The sequence below is a fragment of the Trichechus manatus genome, unplaced genomic scaffold (genome assembly GCF_000243295.1).
Source record: "Trichechus manatus latirostris isolate Lorelei unplaced genomic scaffold, TriManLat1.0 scaffold00029, whole genome shotgun sequence".
Classification (NCBI taxonomy): Eukaryota; Metazoa; Chordata; class Mammalia; order Sirenia; family Trichechidae; genus Trichechus; species Trichechus manatus.
Genome location: NW_004443965.1, coordinates 17,759,531 through 17,784,948, shown reverse-complemented (window position 1 = coordinate 17,784,948; position 25,418 = coordinate 17,759,531). Strand labels below are relative to the sequence as shown.

General features: G+C 35.8%; 1 protein-coding gene and 1 pseudogene across 1 annotated transcript in view; both read right to left on the bottom strand.

Moving 5' to 3' along the window:
• The window catches only part of ADAMTS6 (ADAM metallopeptidase with thrombospondin type 1 motif 6), a 297,249-nt gene that overhangs the window by 78,248 nt on the left and 193,583 nt on the right, over positions 1-25,418 (bottom strand). The window contains exons 15-18 of the mRNA XM_004374547.3: positions 13,010-13,112; positions 5,272-5,405; positions 3,358-3,481; positions 2,755-2,835 (exon numbers count right to left, since the gene is read on the bottom strand). Coding sequence (XP_004374604.1) covers positions 2,755-2,835; positions 3,358-3,481; positions 5,272-5,405; positions 13,010-13,112 — 442 coding nt within the window. The remainder of the gene's footprint in view (positions 1-2,754; positions 2,836-3,357; positions 3,482-5,271; positions 5,406-13,009; positions 13,113-25,418) is intronic.
• On the bottom strand, positions 21,491-22,140 carry LOC105756194 (ribulose-phosphate 3-epimerase-like; annotated as a pseudogene).

The following is a 25,418-nucleotide window of genomic DNA, read 5'->3' as shown; positions in this document are numbered from 1 at the left end:
ACCACAAAGAAAGTTAACAAACCTACTCATCAAAATAAAGAAGAAAAACAAAGTCTCAGTAAAAACAAAACCTACAAAAACAAAAGAAATGAAAAAAAAAAAAGTCCACAAACAAAAGGGACTCAGCACAGGAGAGTAAGAGGAACAAAGAAAACGTGAGCACCACAAAAGAGAAAAAAAAAAGCACTACAAAGTGCAATCCCACTCCTAGGAATATATCCTAGAGAAATAAAATCTGTCACACGAATAGACATATGTGCACCCATGTTCATTGCAGCACCGTTCACAATGGCAAAAAGATGGCAACAACCTAGATGCCCATCAACAGATGAATGGATAAACATACACACAATGGAGTATTATGCAAAGAAAAAGAACAATGATGAATCTGTGAAGCATCTCACAACATGGATGAAACTGGAGGACATTATGCTGAATGAAATAAGTCAATCACAAAAGGACAAATATTGTATGAGACCTCTACTGTAAAAACTCATGTAAAAGTTTACACACAAAAAGCAATAATCTTTGTTGGTTACGAGGGATGGGAGGGGTGGGGGGGGACTAAATAGACAATAGATAAGTGGTAACTTTCGTGAAGGGTAAGACAGTACACAATTCTGGGGAAGCCAGCACAACTTGTACAAGGAAAGGTCATGGAAGCTCCTTAGACACATCCAAACTCCCTGAGGGACTGAATTGCTGGGCAGAGGACTATGGGGACCATGGTCTCGGGGAACATCTAGCTCAACTGGCATAACACGGTTTAAAAAGACAATGTTCTACATTCTACCTTGGTGAGTAGCGTCTGGGGTCTTAAAAGTCTGTGAGCAGCCATCTAAAATACTCCACTCATCTCAACCCTTCAGGAGCAAGGGAGAATGAAGAGAACAAGAAGCAAGGAAAAGATTAGTCCAAAGGACTAACGGACCACAGCTACCATGGCCTCCACCAGACTGAGTCCAGTACATCTAGATGGTACCTGGCTACCACCGACTGCTCTGACTGGGATCACAATAGAAGGTCCAGAACAGAGCTGGAAAAGGATGTAGAACAAAATTCTAACTTACAAAAAAAAGACCAGATTTACTGGCCTGACAGACTGGAGAAACCCCGAGAGTATGGCCCCCAGATACCCTTTTAGCTCGGTGGTGAAGTCACTCCCGAAGTTCACCGTTCGGCCAGCGATTGGACAGCCTCATAAAACAAAACAGGACTAATGAGGCACAGCAGTCCAGATACAAGGTCTAGAAGGCAGGAGGGGACAGGAAAGCTGGTGATAGGGAACCCAAGTTTGAGAAGGGACAGTGTTGACATGTCGTGTGGTTGTTAACCAATGTTATAGGGCAATATGTGTAATAACTGTTCAGTGAGACACTATTTGTTCTACAAACCTTCATCTAAGGTACAAATCAACAAAAAAAGAATTATCTATGTGAAATCGAATTGACAACAGCAACTAAAAAGGTTTGAGGGGAAGCCTAGAGGGCAGTGAGTTGAAGATAATAGTGATGGAATAATTTGGAAAAGGATAGTGAGAATAGCAGCACAAATGGAAGAATGCAATCGATGTCACTGAACTGTATATGTAGAAACTTTTGAAATGGTGCAACTTTGGCTATGTATATTTTCACCAAAAAAAACGTCCTCTAAGGTCGAGAAGGGAGAGTGTTGACATGTCGTGGGGTTGTTAACCAATATCATAAAACCATATGTGTACTGACTGTTTAATGAGAAACTACTTGCTTTGTAAAGCTTCATCTAAAGTACAAAAAAAATAATTTAAAAAAAAAAAAAAGCTAGCAAGCGGCCATGTAAGATGCATCAATTTGTCCCAACCCACCTGAAATAAAGGAGAATGAAGAATACCAAAGTCACAAGGAAAGTATTAGCCCAAGAGACAGAAAGTACCACATAAACCAGAGACTGCATCAGCCCTAGACCAGAACTAGATGGTGCCCAGCTACTATCAATGACCACCCTGACAGGAAACACAATACAGAGCCCCTGATGGAGCAGGAGAAAAGTGGGGTGCAGAACTCAAATTCTAGTAAAAAGACTAGACTTAATGGTCTGACTGAGACTGGAGGAACCCCAGAAGGCATGGTCTCTGGACTATCAACCCAGAACTAAAATCATTCCCAAGGCCAACTCTTCAGACAAAGATTAGACTGGACTATGGGACACAAAATGATACTCATGAAGAGTGTGCTCCTTAGCTCAAGTCGATACATGAGACTGAACAGGCAGCTCCTGTCTGGAGGTGAGATGAGAAGGCAGAAAGGGTCAGGAGCTAGTTGAATGGACACGGGAAATCAGGGGTGGAAAGGAAAAGTGTGCTGTCACAGTATAGGAAGAGCAATTAGGGTCACGTAACAGTGCATCTATAAATTTTCGTATGAGAGACTAACTTGAATTGTAAACTTTCACTTAAAATACAAGAATAAAACAAAAAAGCTAAAAAACAAAACAATATGTGTACTGTTTAATGAGAAGCTAGTTTGTTCTGTAAACCTTCATCTAAAGGACAATTAAAACAAACAAACAAACAAAAAAATCAAACAACCAGTAGAGTGAAGATTAAGCTATAAGCTGTTAACTGGTTTTTAGCATTTACACATGCTCCTTTAAAACTTGGAACTTCTTTCATTTTAGCATAAAATATTCTACCTCAAAGTAGTATGCCTTTTCCTTCATGATACTGTGCTGCTTTTCCTCATTAATTTTGAAAATCCAGCAAAATATGCTATTTACCAATGTAGTTCTTTGACATGGCAACTTCTCTGACTTCAATGTGAACAGAGCCTCTTGGTATCTGCACCACTTCCATGTAGCCTGGAAAACAGAAGATAATCAGTAATAATTAGCATCTACAGCCTTAGTCAGAAAATAAATATTTAGTAACCATTCAGTAATAATTGTTTCCTTATCCTTCCATTCTTCCTTTGACTTTATATTTTATAAATTATTAAAACTGGTAAATTCCCTTTTCGGCTCATGAATACATCTAGAGTATTTTTATGATTCTCTGAAGTTACGTCATGATATCTTTAAAGCCTCACATGTGTAATATTGGTTCTTTTTTTCTTCCACACATGACCCTCCCATCAATGCTCTGTGGGAATGCATATCTTAAAGAAATGTGGCTAAATGAAGTTAAGTAGAGAGGAAATAATATTTCCTTAAAATATCTTACATGAAGCCACATTTAATGTTTACAGAACTGAAAGCAATTTGGGAAAAACATAAGCTTGTCTGTCTAAATGAGGAAACTTCAAAATAAGTGGGGAAAATCGAGTGTTTTGGCTATTCCAAGTACACCAGAGGTGTGAGGAAGAGTTCTCTCTACACACTCACCTCCTCTGGGCAACGAATCATTGAAGAACCCTTCAATGGCATCACATGTGCTTCCATCCCCTCCACAGACTCGACATCTATCTTCCCTAGCATCAGATCCCAAAATATTATCACAACCTACGTGCTGAAAACAGAGAAGAATATTCAGTGTGTCAAAAAGAGGAATTCTTGGAACCATAGCTAATCAAATAAATGTAATTGACTTATTTACTTACTTTTCCAGTAAAGGAAATCAAAACAGAAAATACTTTTCCTCTTTCCACTTTGACTTTCATTCCCTTGTAAGTCCTAGCTAATATGTCTCAACACATAAGTTTAAGGAAAAAGAACCTCCAATCCCTCAGTAACATATGCCTGTATTTCTAACCTAGACTTCTTCATTTATAGATATCATGCTTCAGTTCTTAAAATAGTGTCACTTGTTAGCAACAAGCTCTTACTTATACTCCCAATCAAGAAATGCATGAACTAAGAAAAAATGACATAGGTTTCAGATGTGGAGGTCCTATGTAGGGTTATTATAACACCAAGAGTCCTGACTAAGCATTAAGGTTGGCTCTTTTTAAACCACTGGCTCTTTTTGGACATCCAGTTGTAAGTGTCAAAGATTAGTTGTGGGATTCATGCCCATGTAAATCTTTAAAAATGAATATATTTCCACCAGATGAATAAAATTTCCATAAGCAGAAAGGAGATATAAGCATGGAATTTAAGAAGCTGAAACTCTACCTCTCAATTTTGCATGGAATCATACAAATGTGGATTTTTATATATATTATGTGCAGTTTGGCACTTAAATTTGCACATTTGACCTTTTGCCATTAACACCAAGCATGTATTGTCTGAATTAAATCTGTACCTGGGACTTTGTTAGGAGCCCTGGTGGCGCAATGGTTAAGAGCTTGGCTGCTAACCAAAAGCCTGGCAGTTCGAATCCACCAGTCGCTCCTTGGAAATCCTATGGAGCAGTTCTACTCTATCCTATAGGGTCCCTATGAGTTGGAATCAGCTCAACGGCAACAGGTTTGGTTTTTTGGTTTTTGGGTCTTTGTTATCTGAATAAACTTGATATAGTCACAAAAATAACTGTCCAATTCAAGGACATAAAGTAAACACACACACACACATACACACAAATTGGATCATCAGATACATTTGGAGGCAAGCAGCCAGAAGGATAGAAACTTTTGCAAGAAACCGTAAGACTAAGTAGACAGTGTTTTTATCTGTTCTTTCTCGGTTTCTAGGACTTAACTTTTGTGTTTCTCTTTAAAGTAAAGAAAAAATAAACAAGCAAAAAATTATGAAAACAGTGGCCTTTGTGGCTACCTACACACTTTTCTTATTATGATAAGATTCATATACAAGTCTAGGAAAATAGCATGGATAGCTCCTACAATTCCCAACTAGTCTGGCTAATTCCCTAAAGTAAATGCTTCAGTAAGGTAAAGACTAATTCCATAATGAAAACCATTATAAATGCTTGAAAAGGAGACAAAATAGGAGGAGCATAGCTGTTTCCACTGAGGAAAAATACTAATCTTCCAATGAGAACATATGGTAGCCATATGAATAAGAGTTGAATCCTTGTTCCGTTTCTTTTTCTATCATCTTGTTTGTAAACAGAACAAAAGAATAACAGAAATTCAAGTCTAAAATATTTTCATAGCTCTGACAACCACTGTACACTTAATTAGAAGAACAGAATAAATTCCACTTGTATGGCACTTGAATATGAATGGGTCATTCTACCTTTAACTACATAAATTGTCATCCTTCAGGAAATTGAAATTTCTCTAAAATGGGGCTTTCTTTATTAAAACTGAACATAGCATTTATTAGGATCTGGTATATCAGAAAAAGATAGTCTCAAAAACATCAACAAAAAGGAGTGAAATTCACAATCTGAGCAACCTTGCATTCTCCATTGATACAGATATCCAGGGAATCCGTATTGCACTGAGTCCCGTCAATCACCGCAGGGGCACGTTCAGTGTAGAAATTGTAACCTTCAGCCAAGCAGTTTAATGCACAAGGTTTCACCCCACCTGGATAAACATAGTAGAAGAGAAATAAATGGGTGCTTCTCCTAATAAACAGTGATTGAATATTATCCATAGCAATTTTACATTTCAGATAGACATTTCTTTTCTCTTTTGCTAAAACTGCATGTTTATTTTCATTGAATAAGAACCTGCTGAACAGTTTTAAGGTTTAAAATTCAGATATTTCCAATATATTTTAGGCCAAAAGGGATAAGAGTGGAGGTGCCTGAATATTAAAAAAAATGAATGAAATAAAAACTGTTTTAAAAACTAAGGAAGTAAAGTTTATCAAACACTTGAGGCAATTCTCTTTTATAAAAAATAGGAATATCTGCCAAACATGTCACTTGTTACTGAAGCTAATACAAAAATTCTGCTACTTCCAGCAGGGATATGGTAGCTGTAAAATAAAATTAAATTAAATTTGTATCTGCCTTAAACATATCCTATTCCATGAGGTTGGCTTCAGCATTGGAGATAAATTCTTATGACATTAGGTAATCAAAGATAAAATTGATAATAGCATTAGATATGAATAATTTTTATGAAATTAGCAAATAAAAGATAAATATTAAATATAGCATTAAACTTGAATAATTAAAGAAATATCTAATTTTGTTTTGTGAAAGAATGCATGTAATACTTCTTGAGCATTTTCATTTTGTAACTGAAATTTATATTTGTTAAGGTTGGAATGAAAAATAGGTACAAATAATAGCAATTTAAAAAAACAAGAAAAATACATATCATAGCTTTATAGTATATTAGAAAAGGAACAATGAATGTACATTTATTTTATTCCAAACAGCACATGAAAGAACTCTTATTTATAAATATGTAGTTATTAACTGAAGTTATGACTTAAAAATACTTTCTGTTGAAGCCTCTATTTCAGTAAATTTAACACACTTTTGGTCTTGGTCTAATTATGCTGATAAAATTTATCTTCAAAATGAAGATGGCTACTTCTAATGAAGAAAAATAAAGGAGCAAGATGAAATGACTTGCCTAAGCCTCAGTGAAAGTAGAAACCATGTTCCTGCAGGGTGAAGCCGTGAAGTAAAAGAGGGAAGTAGAGTTAGTGGTGGAGACTATGATAAATTAGAGACTATGATGAACTAGATAAATTAGAGACAGCACATTCCATCTAAAGGAGATCATTGTTACAGTTGATTGTCATGCAAGAAGATTATTTTTTATAAGATTTTTATGTATAAAATTACTTTAAATTTCCATATGTCTTACTGGGATTTTCTTTATTACTACCCAATAAAGTTGTTTTCTCATTTTTTTATTGTAATTCTTTGGAATCTAATATAAATTTTATGTATCAGGCTTTAAAACAAGAAGATGTAAGAGCCTTCGGTTTACTCAGTTTTAACATTATATTAATTATGTAAGTATTTGAGAAGCAGGACACATAAATGCTATGGTAGTATTCCTTAGCACACTACAATATGTGATGATAAGAACAAATTTGTTTTTTGTTTACTGCTGAAGATGTGTTCAGCTTTCCCTGCTACAATGAACTTTCAAATGAGGTGTTTAGGCAACTCTGATCAAAATTCCAACAGCCTTCGTTGCAGAAATGGAAAAGCTGATCCTCAAATTTATATAGCACTACCAGTGGCCCTGAATAGTCACAGCAATCTTGAAAAAGAAGAATAAAATAGGAAGACTCACATTTGCTAGTCTCAAAACAATATAAAGCTACACTAAGTAAAACAGTCTGGTACTGGTATGATTGACATATAGACCAATGAAATAGAATTCAGTGTTCAGAAATAAACTTGTATATCTATGCTCAATTGATTTTTGACAAGGGTGCTAAGTCTGTTCAATGGGGGAAAGAATAATCTCTTTAATAAATGGTGCTGGGACAACTGAGTCTCCACATGCAAAAGAATGAAGCTGGACGCAGACATCAAACCACATACAAAAATTAACTCAAAGTGGATCAAGGACCTAAATGTAAGCACTAAAACCATAAAACTCTTAGAAGAAAACATAGGAGTAATCCCTTTGGGATCTAGTTTTTAACAACGGATTCTTAGATGTAACACTGAAAGCAGAAGCAACAAAAGGACAAAATAGATAAATGAGACTTAATTAAAATTAAAAACTTCTGTTCATTATAGGAGTTTATCAACAAAACAAAGACAGGGTGAAAATTTTTGGAAACCTTTTATAGGGTTGCTATGAGTCAGAACTGACTCAACGGCGAAGGGTTTGGGTTTTTTTTTTTTTTGGTTTTATATCTAATACGGGTTTAATATCCAGAATATATAAAGAACCCCTGCAAGTTAACAACAAAAAGACAAACAACCTGATCAAAAAATAGGCAAAATACTTGAACATGTATTTCACCAAAGAAGAAATAAAAATGGCGAGCAAGCACATGAAAAAAGGCTCAACATCATTAGTCATTTGGGAAATGAAAATCAAAACCACAATGAGATATCGCTTCACTCAGCCACTAAGATGGCTATGATCAAAACAAAACAAAAACAGAAAACAACAGGTGCTGGAGAGAATGTGGAAAAACTGGAATCTGCATTCATTGCTGGTGGAATTGCAAAATGGTACACCTGCTATGGGAAAGTTTGGGGATATAACAATTCCACTCCTGGGTATATACCCAAAAGAACTGAAAGCAGGAACGCAAACAGATACTTGTACACCAATGTTCATTGCAGAACTATTCACAATAGCCTAAAGGTAGAAACAACCTAAGTGTCCGTCAACATGTGAATGGATGAAAAGATTGTGGTCCAATGAAATCAGCCATAAAAAGAAATGAAGTCCTGATACATGGTACATCATGGATGAACCTTGAAAACATTATGCTGAGTGAAATAATCAGTTACAAAAGGACAAATATTGTATGATCTCACATATATGAAATATCTAGAAACGGTAAATGTACAGATGTATAGAGGCCAAAGTTTATTAGTGGTTACCAGGGACAGAAGGGAAGGGGAAAGAGTCACACTGCTTAGGGGACACTGAGCTTCTGTTAAGAGTGATGGAAAATTTTGGAAACAAATAGTGGTGAGGGATGCACAACATGATGAACATAATGTCACTAAATTGTACATATAAAAAATGTTGAAATGGCAAATGTTTTGTTGTTGTTGTTGTTGTTAGGTGCCGTCGAGTTGGTTCTGACTCATAGCAAACCTATGTACAATAGAATGAAACATTGCCCAGTCCTGCACCATCCTCACAATAGCAGGTATGTTTAAACTGTTGATGCAGCCGCTGTGTAAATCCATCTTGTTGAAGATCTTACATATAAATATATATCTTTACCACAATAAATGGAAACAAAGAGGTATTTAGGATGATTCTCTAAATAAAAGGTGACATTAATCCATTAGCTTTAGTAAAAGCTTATTATGAATTTAGGATTAATTCACTAAGCATACAGTTATCTAGATGCTAATTATCCAATCTATAAATTATTTCAGACACTTGTTTTCTTATCCCTCCACACCAAGAGGAAAAAATCCCAAATGTATGTGTATCTAATAAAAAAGCTTCAAAATACATGAAGCAAAAACCTACAAAAAAGAAAGCAAATGCCACATAATAGTTGGAGATTCTAACACATCTTCCTTAATAATTGATAGAAGAACTAAAGCAGGAAAAAAACAGTAAAAATATAAAAGACTTGAACAAAACTATTAGTCAACTTGAGAAAACTGATATTTATAGAACACTAAATCCAGCAAATGCCGAAAAAACATCCATGTCAAATGTATACAGAACATTCCCCAGAGATGGATAATAAGCTGTTATAAAACAGATCTCAATTAACTTAAATTTTTAAAATCATGTATTTCCCTAATCACAATGAAATTAAATTATAAATCAATAACAAAAATACCTAGGAATCTCAAATATTTGAAAATTGAAACAACACCATTCTAAATAACCCATACCTCACAGGAAAAAAATCACAACGTAAATAGAAAATATTTTGAATTGAAGGAAATAAAAATACAACATATCCAATTTGGGGGGTTTAGCAGAGCAAAATATACCCAAATTAAGAAAGAAAATAATAAACATAAGTGCAATAATCAATAAAATAGGAAAAAAAAAATAGAGAAAGGTACTGAAGCCAAGAGTTGATTCTTTGAAAAGATCAATAAAATTGATAGACCCTAAGCAAGACTGACCAAGAAAAAACAGAGAAAAAATACAAATTATTGATATCAGAAATGAAACAGGATACATCACTACAGATCCTATAGATACTAAACAAGGTAATAAGAGAATGTTATGATGAATTTGATGTCAGTAAATTGGATAACATGTACGTAACATACATTTCTTGAAGACACAATTTCCAAAACTGACACAAGAAGACGTAAAAAAATCAAAATACCCCTGTATCTATTAAAGAAGTTAATTTGTAATAATAATAATAAACTTTTCATACTCAAATAAAATACTAGGATGGGTGGTTTTACTAATGAAATCTATTCTAAGGAAGAAAATAATTCTAATCTTACAAACCTTTCAGAAATAAACAAGGATTCTCTTTCTGGAAGCCAGTGTAACTATGATACCAAAACGTGTCAAAGACACGAAAAAAAATTATGGATTAATATCCCTTATGAACATATATTCAAAAATTCCTTAATAAAATATTAGCTGTTGAATCTGGCAATATATGAAAAGATAATATATCATGACCACATAAGGTTTACCCTGGGGATATAAGGTTGTTTTAACTTTGTAAAAGCCATCAAATAATTCACCATATTAACAGGATAAAGTACAAAAAACATATAATCAAAAGATGCACAAATTGTTCTAGAGGGCCTAGCCAGTGCATTAAGGCAGGAAAATGAAATAAAACGCATAAACATTGAAACAGGTAGGCTGTATTACCAGATAACATGACTTTACCCAGAAAATCATAAGCAACCTACAAAACAACTATTAAAACAAATAAAAGAATTTAGAAAAGTCAAGTATATAAGGTTAATATATAAAAATCAATCTTATTTTTATATACTAGAACAATTAAAAATAAAATTTTCAAAAATTTTATTTACAATAATGTCCAAAAACATAAATTTCTCAGGAATAGATTTACACCAAAAACTACAAAATACAGCTAAGAGAAATTTAAAAAAAACATAAATAAATGGAGAAATACCATGCTCATAAATTGGAAAATTCAATATCGTTAATATCTCAGCTCTCCTCACTTGATCTATTGAGTCAATATAATATCAATCACAAGCCCAGCGAACTCTTTAACAGAAATTAACAAGGTGATTTTAAAATTTACATACAAATGAAAAGCACTTAGAATATCCAAAAAACTCTTGAAAAAGAAGATCAAAGTTGGAAAGTTGGAGGAACTTAACACTACCTGTGTTCAGGACCAAGTATACAGCTATGGTAGTCAAGTCAGTGTGGTACTGGCATAACAAACAAACAAAAAACTCGTTGCCATCAAGTCAGTTCCGACTAGGATTGACAAACAGATTAATAAAACAAAATAGAGTCCGTAATACACTATAAATAGACAGCATACCCCAAAAGTATTTTGAGATGGATCACAGATCTAAATACAAAGACTAAAACTATAAAAGAAAACCTAAGAAAATACTTTTGTGAGTTGAGGTAGGCAAAGATTTATTAGATATGGCACAGAACACAGTGACAATAAAAGAAAAAAAGTGATAAGCTGACATTCATCAAAATTAAAAATTTATACTAACCCAAACATACCATTAAAACAGTAATAGGAAAACCAGAGACTGTGAGAAAATATTCATAAAACATATCTAATAACTAATCACTCAAGAACAAAAAGATAAATAACCCAATTAAAAAATAGGCACAAGGTTTGAACAGACAACAAAAGAATATATATGAATGGCCAATAAGCACATGAAAATGTGCTCAACACAATCAATTATCAGGAAAATGCAAATTTAAACTGCATTGAGACACTGCTACACACCCACAAGAAGAAGGCTGATAACACCAAATGTTGGCAGGGATATGGAGAAAATACAATCTCATACATTGCTGGTGGGAGAATAGAATGGTACAATTACTTTGGATAAACAGCAGTTTCTTTTAAAACTAAACTTACACCTACCCTATTGCCTAGTAATTCTATCCCTAGGTATTTACCTAAAAGAAATGAAAACATATGTCCACAAAAAGACTTCTTCACATATGTTCATAGCAGCTTTACTCATAACAGCCCAAAATTAGAAATAGCCCAGGTGTCCATAAATAGGAGAATGGAAAAACAAACTATGGTTCATACAATGGAATACTGCTCAGCAATGAAAAGGAATGAACTACTTATACATGCAACTATGTGGATGGAGCTCAGAAACATTAGGCTTAAACAAGCCTTACACAAAAGAGTATACATATGGCATGATCTCATCCACATGAAGTTCTAGAACAGGCAAAACCGATCTATGGGGAGGAAAAAAAATCAGAACAGTGGTTACTTCTTGGAAGGAGACAGTAGAGGCAGCTATTGATCGGAAAGGACTTGGAGGACTATGAGAACTTTGGAGGTAATGGCAATGTTCTATATCTCAATAGGAGTTTGGGTTATACAGGTGTATGCATTTTCCAAAACTCAGGGAAAATACAGTTAAGATTTGTGCACTTCATTTTACATAATCTTACGTCAAAAGAGAAAAAGTAAACAAATATTGAACTCTGGTTAATGCTGTAAGTATTTAGAGGGAAGTGTACTAATCACTGCAATTTACTTTGAAATGTATCAAAATATAGGATAGACTGATGAATGGATAGAGAGATGAATAGACCTGTAATAATGAAAGTATAATAAAATGTTAATGGTATAATCTTGGTGGTTGATATACAGTTGTTAATGTAAATTTGTTTTAAGTTTCCTGTATGTTGGATAATTTTCATAATGAAATGTTAGAAAAAACAAGTGAACAATAAATAAATTTGTTTAAAAGTACACTCAATTTTTTCAAGAGAAAATTTCCACAAAATTGAGTTTGGATTTTGGGAGCTTAAGAAAAGTTCATATGCCTATTGAACAATCAGTGTTTGATACATGCCCAAAATAAAGAGCAAAAATGTTCCCAACACTAAAAAGAATAATAATCTATAGCAATATCCTTGTCCTTTGGCCAGCAAAGACTATGGATTTTGCTGGCCTCTTTTGAGCTGATTTATAGTCTTATAATTTGTTTTTAGGGTGATAGTTCCAAATATTCAATACTTACAAAGTAATGTACCTATACCCCAAGGAAGTTGCAGGCAGAAGTCAAAAATATTATTACAAGGCTTTGTATATATGCAGATATCCTTTCTAATAACTTTGTATCTTGTTAAATAGAATTAGGTGGGTTTTTTAAAATGATTTCTGATAATTTGTACTAACATATAAAATTTATTAAAGAGAAACTGAAACATGCATACTTTACAGTACTATAAGCACCTGCCTGCTCCTATTTGTAAATGCTAATTTTTTCTAGTATATTCATGAATGTATATGCGTGTGTATGTATTTATATATATTTTTAAATTTGCAAAGCTCTCAAGCATGAAGAATCCTCTGCCAGGTTATACATTACCTCCAGTATAGGGTTTCCAGTTATAATACTTTCCACGGAAAGGCATATTGTCAAAGTCTGCACACTGTTTCTCTCGAAAATCTCGGGACCCCAAAGGACATGGCTAAAATAAAATAAAATCATAAATGGTACGATTGTTGGAAAATACCAAAGCCAGGGACAATGTCCCTTAAAGTTAAGATTGCCTGAACTCTGTCTAATTAGCTCACCACTTCACTCTGGCTATAATTCTGACATTTGCTTTACTGTTTTATAACCAGCATTCAGACTGAAGTGTCTGAATTGTAATCTTAGCCATAGAAGAAATAACTGCAGTAATTTAAACAAAGTTAAGTGTTAGACAGTTTCCATATAACTTTACACCCAGATACATGTCATAGTCCACTTTGCAATCAATCCATCAAGTATCTCCTTATAAACACATATAAAAACTAGGTGAAGAAACTAAAACACAAAATCCTTTTCGGTTGCAGAATTTGAGGTTCAGTTGCCACAGCTGCTCCCAGTTCTTCATTTTAGGGAGTCAAGAGGCAGGTTTGAAACATGACAGTTAGCACTATTAATTGTGGTTTGGAGCTCTACTACTATAGCTGTTTACTGTCTAGCCCTGACAAAGACCATATTTTAAAATGTGGAATGAGCTGGGCAAAAAGCTAGGCCTCAAGTCTAAACACCTTCACATTCAAAGAATTTGGACTTGCTAAGATTTACATTTAACCTGTTAACATCACAGACAGTAAAATAGTAAATTGGTCCAAAACATGTATATGTGTCTGGGTGGGAGGGGTTGCTGAGAGGAAGAATACTTGTTTTTTTAAAAATTTGGAATGCTTTTCTTTTTACCTGAAGTTTTTTTAAAGAGAAACATCCTGTCAGTCTAGCTAGGCCTACATTCCAAATACCACAGGGTCATTCTAAACTCAACCTTTGAGTTCACAAAAAATTCAAAGTGTAACATATCACAGTGTTTGAGCAATATGACCTAATTTGACTCATCTTTTAGAGTCCTGCAGCTGTGGCACTTTAAAAACAAAGTTACAGTGTTTGAAACTCTGAGAAAACATTCTCCTTAAATCCGGAAGAACAGAACAAGTCATTCGATAAAACTGCTTAATTGTGAATAAATGATGAGTATGTTGCAGACAGTCTCAAAGATAATTTGAGGAAATTTTTTACTATCCTCTCTTGGATCTGTACATTTTCTTTATAGAGTTTTCCAAGCTCAGTACATCGTGAATGGTCCCTTTGGAGCATGTGCAATAATAATAGACCACAATACGTAAATATTTGTATGGTCATCACTACTGCCTATATACTATGTTTCAAATTTCTACCATATCAAGTCCAAAGCCTCAGATTCAGAAAATAGTGGCAGAAGGTCTACCGTCTGTTATGAACCCTAAGTTTTAAAATATTTTCAGCACATTAAAACATGACACTGCTATCCCAACCCTAATGATTCTGCTTGTCAAATCACCCTCCTTGCTTGCCTTTAAAAAGAAATGAAAAATAACTATTTACTATAAGGTACCTAGTGTACCATGCTGGAAGCATATGCTTCCAGAATCTGTGTTTCATGGTCTCCTAATCTGTGGATTAAGGGAATACATTCCCTTTCTAGCCATTTTAAGGGAACCACACAGGACTAAAGTTTTCAGAGGCTTTGCCAAGCAGCAAGGCTACTTTTTATGCAAATAACATCAATCTCAAAAGATATAAATAATTTGAACTCTAATTACAAGTTTTCACATAATACTTATTTGTAAAGCATCAACCACCTGAAGTTCATCCAAGCATGACTATCAATCTAGTTGGAGAAATAAGATACAAATGAAAAATGACAGAACTATTTCAGGCAATATAAATAGTACATGGCAGCATGTTACAGGTTGTCTACAGGTGCTGAAGTAATACAAAAAGAAACATCAATGTGTCATGTGATTAGTTAAGGAAATATTTGTTGAGGAAGAAAAACTTGAGCATGTACCAAAGTATTATAGGAATTGAGCTAGTTATGAAGGAAAAGGACTTCAAAGGAAAAAAAAAAACTATTAAGCCAAGTAAAACCATAAGAACAGGAAAGAAAGGTCATATATTGGTATAATTGGGAAAAGCCCATCTTAGATGAAAGAGAGGAACTGTATGGAAGCCTATTAGGGGATGACATTTCATAGATAAGATGAGTCTGGAATATAAAAAAAGTTCTGAAATAACAAAACTAAGGCATCATGACAGCTATTCACTTAAACAAAATAAAAATCCTATTTTTGAGTGTCTTATAGGGATTATCCTAAATGGAAGAAAAGGGAAATGTCCAATAAGAGGATATTACTGTTTGATGAACACTTGGATAGCATTTCATAAAATTTCTGATTGTCTACTCTTTTTCTGAGATAACCACTCCCAGGGTCAACCTAATAATAAGATTCACAGAAACAACAGCTAGCTACTGAGTACCTGCTCTGCGGCACTGCTCAAAGGTCTTTAGATGTATTATCTATTTAATCTCTCTCAACACTCTTATGAAGTAGATATCATTAATAATCTCCATTTCAGAATAAACTGGAGCACAGAAAGAACACCTCCCTCCTCTGGACACTCTCTAAACGCTATAATAGCTTAAGGTTTTAACTGTTCAGATGTGCAAAAATGTAGTAATTCTTGGGTTCTATGCCTAGCCCAGTCATTAACCAGTTACAAGTTTCTTATCCTTCCTAAACTATATTTTCTCATTTATAAAATGAGAGGGTGAAAAACATGAATTTTAGAGCAAGGTAGGCCTGGATTCAATTACAACTCGGTCACTTATTTAGTTAATGGCTGTGAGCCCCATCTATAAACTGGGGATAATATTAGTATTCACCTCTTAGGTGAGGATGCATGTAAAATGTTTAGCTCCGTCCCTGGCTCCTGTGTTGGTCCTGGCTCTAGGTGCCCTCAAACTCATTTGTCACCTCTCTGCTCTGTTCCGTATTTCAGGAGAACAAACCCTGAGGGCTCCACTTCCCAGGCTTCTGTGTCGGCTGACTTCTGCTTGGGTTCAGGCAACGGAAGGTACTAGTGGGGAAAACCAGTGTGTATTTCTCTTTTCTTCTCTACCTCAGGCAGCATCTCAGGCAGAAGCAGAGTCTTTTTTTTGGCATCAGTTCAGGCAACAACCTCTCCCCTCACCCTCCTACCCTATAGTACCATCTTCTTCTGTGTGATTTCAGCCTCTGGGCTCTGATAAAACTACCTCCCTTCCTGTGTTTTCCTGGTAGGAGTGGTAGCATCTTCCTGATGATGCCAATCTTTGGGCTTCTCAGCCTTTTCCCTCACCCATATAACAAATTTCCTATATTCAAGTCCCTCTCTTTAAATATTCAGAGTGGGTTATATTATCAGGTTGGATCTTGACTGATACAATAGTTCATAATAATAATAATATTCAAGTACTTGGGAGAGTAAATAATATAATGTTATTTTTATATAAAATTATTATTTAATAATATAAATTATTATAATATAATAATACGATGTGTTTCCATGTGTTATTTTTTTTACAGTTTATTGGTTTTTGGTAGGGGTTGGCAAACTTTTTTCTGTAAAGGGCCATATAGTAAATATTGTTAGCTTTGAGGGCCACATGGTCTCTGTTGCAACTACTCAACTCTGCCATTGTTGTATAAAAGAAGCCATAGACAATATGTAAATGAATGGATATGGCTGTGTTACAAAGAAAAGTTTATTTAAAAAATCTGGCAGGCCAGATTTGGCCTGTAAGCTGCAATTTGCCAACCCCTGGTTTAAGGTGTTAACATAATAGATACAGTTGCTTGTCAGCATTTTGCAGAAGAGCCAAACTCACTATTTTTAATTCAATATAGAATTATACAATTTAAAAAAATTGGTGTTAAAAATAAGCTAACCTAATTTGTACAACATGCTGGTATTTCCTCTACAATTATCCTCAAAGTGGTCATACAATCTGTAGGATCACCTACAGAAGGGTAGATTTAAACAGCTGAAATTATTAGTACGTTCTTCTTTATTTTGAGCCAAAACCTGTCTTCCAGTAACCCAGGGTCTTCCTCCTTTCTTCTAGATACACACAAACAAATCTAAACCCTAAGTGAAAGGTGTCTAGACCTTGATGGCTTTCCTATTTGCACATCATAATTTATCATTAAAAACCAGTTGCTGTTGAGTCAATTACAACTCATGGCGACCCATGTGTGTCAGAGTAGAACTGTGCTCTGTAGGGTTTTCAATGGCTGATTTTTTTGAAATATATCACAAGCCTTTCTTGTGATATGCCTCTTTAAATGCCAACCTTTTGGTTAGCAGCTGAGCACATTAACCGTTTGCACCACCCAGGGACTCCTATTTATCATTAGCCCTCCTAAAACAAGGCACCAAGAACCAGGCTTAAATGTTTTTCTTCCATTCAGCAAATATTTATGAAATGCTTTGTATGTGTCAGCCTGTACTCTGGGGATGCAGCAATTAACAAGACAAAGTCCCTGCTTTCATGAAGCTTACTCTGTTTGGAGACGAGAAAGTAGAAAAATAAAGCAGGGTAAGGCGATCAATAGTGAAGTGGGAAGGAAGCCATTTTAAATAGTATGATCTGGGAAAGTCTCTCTGATAAGGTGGGATTTGAACTGAGACTTAAAAGACACTGGAGGGAGTGACTTATGTACATATTTGTGCAAAGGATGTTCCAGGAAACAGTGACTGCAAAGGTCCTGAGGCAGGAGTGTGTTTAGGGTGTTAAAGGAATAGAGGATGGAAGGGCTTAGGGGAATTACAGTAGACTTAGGACTTGATCTCATGCCTTTCTGCTTATAGAATACATCAGCTAGTGTTCTGTTCTCCTGATTTCAACGTTTCCATAAGTGGATGCTCTCTGTGAATTGGCTTTGATTAGAAATAAGCTCAGTAGGAGTTGTATATGCTGGTTCCAAAAAACGAGAGTGGTCAAAGAAAAGAGTAATTTCTTAGGGAAAAGTCACATAAAATACATTTTTGTTTTGTTTAAAAATAGTGGACAGTTTAAGGAGTAATACTTTTTAAATTACTTAAGGATAATGGATGCTGACATTCTCCAGAAACTCAAACAGAAAACAGTGGGCATAAGCAACAGATTTTTTATGTAAAGTCTGACAGGTTTTCAGCCTCCTGGTGCTAACACTAATCAAGCATCCTCCCCCTCTGAAAACCAACCAGCAGGGCCCCACATAAATCCAGAGAGCAAAGCTGCAGATCTCAGCATCTTTTGATCTTCTTAGTATTTCCAAAGAAATGAATATTATCAACTTCTTCAACACATTTTTAATAGAGATCTGTATAAGCTAGAGCATTCTACAGACTATTTTGTGCTTCCAATTATACTGATTGTTGAGAAGCATCTCCTTTTTGACTAAACTTAATAATTTTTGTTGGTAGATAAACCTAAAAAAGAATAATTCACGGCTCATAAAAGTCGCTACAGAAAGCAATCCAAGCTTCCATTGACAAACTTCGCAGTGGCATTTATATTACCAGGGTTCTTTCTAATCCGGGTTTTGTCCCTAAGAATAGGGTAATCTTGGCAAGTACCTGACCCCCTTTTTGTCTCCTTTCTTTCATTTGTAAAATACAGCCAAAATGCCTCTACTTCCAAGAGAAATACATCCCAAATTGTCCTTCAAATAAGGAAAATTCTGAAAATACTGCATTATGTCTTATGGGTAATAAAGGTGAGAAGCAGGCCGGAAATAGAAACTCTTTTCCCCTCTCCCCTTTCCTCTCCTCTACCTAAAGGAGATGCAGGCTGGGAAGACACAAGGACTCCTACAGCCTCAGGCAAAATAAAATGATTTCTGCTTTCACTCCAAATGTACTTTTACTTCACCCCTATTACACTAGACCAGCCTTCAACAACCGTGTAATTCTCTCCTTCCTCTCCAGGGTGGTAGCATATTCTTAGTAAGTTGTATCCTGTTAGTTGAGGGGGCACAAGTAGAGGTTGAAATCCTCCATACTCTGCTTAGCAAGTCATGCACTTGACACAGTACTGTGAAAAAGGACATGTTTTCCTATTTGTTCACCCAATTGTTATTGTTAGCTGCCACGGACTCGACTCCCGACTCATGGCGACTCCCTGCACAACGGAATGAAATGCTGCCTCGTCCTGTGCCACCTCCATGTACAGTTGCAGATCAGACCATTGTGATCCACAGGATTTTCATTGGCTTATTTTTGGAAGTGGATTACAAGGTCTTTCTTCCTATTCTGTCTTAGTCTGGAAGCTCTCCTGAAACCTGTTCAGCATCCTAACAACACACAAGCTTCCACTGACAGATGGGTGGTGGCTGTGCATGAGGTGCATCGGGTGGGAAGCAAACCCAGGTCTCCTGCATGGAAGGTGAGAATTCCACGACTAAACCACCACTACCCTCCTTGTTCACCCAGAAGGGCACCTTTCTCTAAATCACACAAAGATGCCACATGGGCTAAGAAACGTCTGGCTTCTACACTCCCTTTTACAAGTTCCAGGCAAAATTCTTGAGCTCCTATTTAACAGGTGCTATCTGATTATTTAATTAAAGTAATTCACACAAGGGCACTTCCAAGGTTAAATTCAGTGTTCAGTGCATGTAATAAATTATCTCAATCCCAGTTTTGATTCAACCTTCTCTTTCCCCCCAGATACTTTTATGATTTTTTTGGTAGTTTCACCATACAGCTACTTTTAAACAAAAAGAAAACAAAAGCCTGACAAACCCACATCGTCCAGACAAACTTGAATCTAGCAGTCAGGTTTAATATCATGATTTTCTATGCAAATTTCTTTAAAATTAGTTATTTCTATACAACCCTTATAGCCAGAATATAATTAAAATGTCATCTATCCACATAACCCTTTCCTAAGCTTATAAAAATGTTAAGAAACAAAATTTTACTTTGTAATTTTTTAATGTCTCCTTTAAGAACAAAATAAATAAGCAAGCTCTATTCTGTGCTTAAAAGCTAGTCCTTATTTCTCAAAACATAACGCATATTACAAAATTTATACTAACCTAAGGAAAATTAATGACACTGCTCCTGTTATTTGTTGCCTTATTATGCATATTAAGTATAAGAATAAAGTGGTTAATACATATTTGTCTTCTAATTGTAATTCAGGACATGGCTATAACACCGATAATTAATGGATCAACTCTGTACCTTGTCTTCACTTATCCCGCACCTCTCCCTGGGGATAAGGCCTGTAGTTTCAGAATGTTCTCAGCTATGTGGTTCTGCTGCAGGGTAAGGTTAGACTGGAAGTAAGACAATGTCAAGGGTGACCAAACTCTCAGAGAAGCTTACCTTGCCACACTCACCTCCCAAGGGCTCCATTTGTGATAAGAGCACTAGATCAGTAACCAGAAATTCTATGCTTTACTGGATCCCTTCCATGGTACTAGCCTGTTGCTGAGCTTTAATTTCCTCATTTTTAAAATGGGGATATAATACTTGTCCTTCCTCTTCATAAGAGTGATTTGAAGATTTAATGAGATTATATAGGAAAGTACTTTGTAATCTACAAAACATAAATGTATATAATAATAGCTACACTGTATTGAGTACCAATTCAGTACTAGGACTAGTATTAGATGTTTTACATGTGTTACTTCTTTTAATTCTCAAAGCAACCCTGAAAGCTTGATACAATTATATCAATTTATATAGGAGTTAACTGAAGTTCAGTGAAGTTAGGTGTCTTGCCAAAGTCAAATATCAACAAGGTCAAAGTCAGAATTCAAACTCAAGTCAATTTGATTCTAAAGTCCATGTTCCCACCCCCCCACTACAATCCTATTTCCAAATAGAGGCTACAATTTTCCTGTCTATCCACAGCCAAGGGAATAGCTGTTTACTGTTTAAAGTTCCTAAGCAATAGATTGAAGTAGAAAAAAAATTACTGAATAACATAGTCCTTTAACAATGCTGAGAAAACACCTACATACACAATCTACGCTACACAATCTACACTTAAGTTTTAGAACAGACCTCAGACCACCTGGAAATCACTTTGACTTCATATATTTTTTTAAATAGTTTTGATGCATAATAGAGAGAAAATGAGATTTTTCAGATGCAAGAACAATATGATTTCCTATCCAAGCCAGAATGGAGCTTAGGTTCTTCATCAGAAGTTCTATCCTAGTCATATTATCAAGCAGATAAACAAATCACAAATCATATGGAATAGGAAAAACAAGAATTTTTTGCATTTTGGAAAACAGTAAAGTAACACCAGAAAATACTTCTTAGAAATGCAGAAAAGTACTTTTCATAGTAGCTGATATGTCTTCTTTAGGCTTTGATATACAATTTGGTTTATAACTGTAATATAGCCATATTTTTTACTCTTTACTAAAATGAATTTTTCTAGTAAAATATTCACATTAACCTCTGAATTCCACTACTTAAAAAAAAGTAGTTACAATATGCACATCAATTTCTACCCCCATAGAACATTCTGCATGATAGTTTTAAGTCACTGGAATGAAAAATTGCTCAGGAGAGCAGAAACACCCGATTAGTAGTCAACATTCTTTTACACCAACAAAAAGGAGGTTCCATGCACATAATAAGTACTGGGCTCCTTGAGGTTTAACCAATCAAAAGTATATTTTTGAGCAGCTTCAGAGCAAACATTTTTTAGGAGACTGAGCACAGATCTGGGGTCTTTACTTCTCATAATGACACTACCAGACAATCAAGTTATCTAACTTTGTACATTTATAAAAAATGTCAGTACCTAATCAACCATCTCTCTCTGAGTTCGGAGAGTGGAACTGTGTCCTCAGCCAATGAACTCTTGGCATTCTGACTTCCATAGAATTCTACCTTCCAAAGCCAAGTTCCATAAGGCCATGTCTATCAGATTAGCTCATGATGCCAAATACCCAATTATAATGCCTGGTTTAATGGTGAGACCAAACTTTATCCAAATCTCTCATGTCTTTAACTCATGACCCTGGTTTCTCAGTAGCTTCAAGATGAAAAGTATATTAATTTGTTCCTGCTAAAGCTATTGGCTTTACCTGCTATTCTGGCCTGGAGACCATCAGATGCATGTGAAAGAAAGAGCCCCTGCCTATCTGCATTTAGAGGCTTTCTAGGGTATCCGGTGAATATAGGGAACAAACTGCCCATCCACTACATCCTGATGTGGATAATTAGTCTCAGCATTCAGGATCTGAATACTTTTGGACTCAAGGCAGGTTATGTTGCCACTGACAGTGGGCAGGCCAGTCTGGCAGGTATTTACCTTTTCCTGATATATTTTTAAATCTTTAATGATTGAAGATTCTGTGTTTATTACTTGCCTCTTTTATCTCCGTAGATCTTCTTCTTTGAAACTGGGGTAAGTGGGACAGGAGCTAACGGGAACACTGTCCCTGTTTTACTGGAGAGTTCTTCCTATCAGTCCTATATTGTTAGGTGCCATTGAGGCACTTCTGATTCATAGCGACCCTATGTACAACAGAACAAAACGCTGTCTGGTCCTGTAACATCCTCACAATCATTGCTATGTTTAAGCCCACTATTGCAGCCACTGTGTCAATCCATCTCGTTGAGGGTCTTCCTCTTTTTCACTGACCTTCTATTTTACCAAGCACGATGTCCTTCTCCAGGGACTGGTCCCTCCTGATAACATGTCCAAAGTACGTAAAGATGAAATCTCGTCATCCTCACTTCTAAGGAACATTCTGGCTGTACTTCTTCTACAACAGATTTGTTCGTTCTTCTGGCAGCCCACAGAATATTCAGTATTCTTTGCCAACACCATAATTCAAAGGCATCAATTCTTCTTCCGTCTTCCTTATTCATTGTCTAGCTTTCACATGTATATGATGCAACTGAAAACACCATGGCTTGGGTCAGGTGCACCTTAGTCCTTAAAGTGACATCTTTGCTTTTTAACACTTTAAAGAAACCTTTTGCAGCAGATTTGCCTAATGCAATATGTCATTTGATTTCTTGACTGCTGCTTCCATGGGCATTGATTGTGGATCCAAGTAAAATGAAACCCTTCTCAACTTTAATATTTTCTCTGTTTATGATAATGTTGCTTATTGGTCCAGCTGTGAGGATTTTTGTTTTTATGTTGAGGTGTAATCCATACTGAAGGCTGTAGGCTTTGATCTTCTTCAATAAGTACTTTAAGTCCTCTTCTCTTTCGGCAAACAATGTTGTGTCATCTCCATATCACAGGTTGTTAATGAGTCTTCCTCCAATCCTGATGCCGCTGTCCTTCATATAGTCCAGCTTCTTGGAATATTTCCTCAGCATACAGATTGAATAAATACGGTGAAAGGATAGAACCTTGACACACCTTTCCTGATTTTGAACCACGCAGTATCCCCTTGTTCTGTTCGAACAACTGCCTCCTGGTCTATGTACAGGTTCTGCACGAGCACAATTAAGTGTTCTGGAATTCCCGTTCATCGCAATGTTATCCATAGTCTGTGTAGTTATGATCTACACAGTCGAATGTCTTTGCATAGTCAATAAAACACAAGTAAACGTCTTTCTGTTATTCTCTGCTTACAGCCAAGATCCATCTGACATCAGTGATGATATCCCTCATTCCATGTCCTCTTCTGAATACGATTTGAATTTCTAGCAGTTCCTGTCGATGTATTGCTGCAACTGTTTTTGAATTATCTTCAGCAAAATTTTACTTGTGTGTAATATTAATGATATTGCTCAATAATTTCCTTATTCTGTTGGATCACCTTTCTTTGGAGTGGGCACAAATATGGGTCTCTTCCAGCCCGCTGGCCAGGTAGCTGTCTTCCAAATTTCTTGGCTTAGACAAGTGAGTGCTTCCAGCATTGTATCTATTCGCTGAAATATCTCAATTGGTATTGCATCAATTTCTGGAGCCTTGTCTTTTGCCAAGCCTTCAGTGCAGTTTGGATTTCTTCCTTCAGTACCATCGGTTATTGATCATATGCTGCCTCCCGAAATGACTGAATATCAACCAATTCTTTTTGGTACACTGACTCTGTGTATTCCTTCCATCCCTTTTGATGCATCCTGTGTTAGTCAGTTTTTTGCCCATAGAATCCTTCAATATTACAGTTTCTGGCTTGAATTTTTTCATCAGTTCTTTCAGCTTGAGAAATGCTGAAGGTGTTCTTCTTTTTTGGTTTCCTAACTCCAGGTCGTTGCACAATTCATTATAACACTCTTCAAATATCAGTAGTGGGAATTAAATCAGCATAGGGAGAAACTGTAAATACCTTGTTTAAGTTATTTCTACTTTTTAAGACTGTTTGGTCTACATTGGTTTTAGATCAATTTCTCCCTTAACCTAAGCAAAAAGTGTTTTGTCAGTTTTGTATGTTACAAAAGGGTAGGATTCCACATTGGAGGGGTATCAAAGCTTCCAAATAGGAAAGTGTTCCTTTGTGGATATATCTCCTTTTGTCATGTCTACCAGACAATATGAATCTTAGAACTGATTGTATTTATCTCTTTACTCTGTTCACATGGAAGCTCACAGCAAAATTTGTGACCCACCTTTAGTAAGTGGAAAAACCTTGTGGTACACATTTAAGGTATTGATGCTACTCCAGCTTTATATTATTTCCTTTTTCCTCTAATTTACTAATGCATTCTATTTTTTTCATTTTCATTTTCTATTGCTAGTGTGGTTGATCTTTTCCCCTATGCTTTCTTTTTATTTTTTCCCATACAAAAATTTATACATACAGTGTTATGTGACTCTAATTGCTCTCCCCATACTGTGACAGCACACTCCTCCTTTCCACTCATGATTCCCCATGTCCATTCAACCAGTTCCTAACCCTCTCTGCCTTCCCATCTTCCCTCTGGACAGAAGCTGCCTGTTTAGTCTCTTGTATCTACTTGAGCTAAGGGGTACATTCTTCACGAGTATCACTTTATGTCCCTCCCACAGTCCAGTCCAATTCCTGTCTGAAGAGTTGGTCTCGGAAATTCAGTTCTGGGCTGATACAGAATACAGGGGCCATGCTTTCCAGGGTTCCTCCAGTCTCAGTCAGACCATTAAGTCTGGTCTTCTTACCAGAATTTGAGTTCTGTACCACTTCTTTCTCCTGCCCCATCCAGGACTCTCTGTTGTGTTCCTGGTGGTCATTGGTGGTAGCCAGGCACCAGCTAGTTCTTCTGTTCTCAGGCTGATGAAGTCTCTGTTTTATGTGGCCCTTTCTGTCTCTTGGGCTAATACTTTCCTTGTGTCTTTGGTGTTCTTCATTCTCCTTTAATTCAGGTGGTTGGGACCAACTGATGCATCTTAGATGGCCACTTGTAAGCTTTTAAGACCCCAGATGCCACTCACCAAAGTAGGATGCAGAACATTTTCTTAATAAGCTTTGTTATGCCAATTGACCTAGATGTCCCC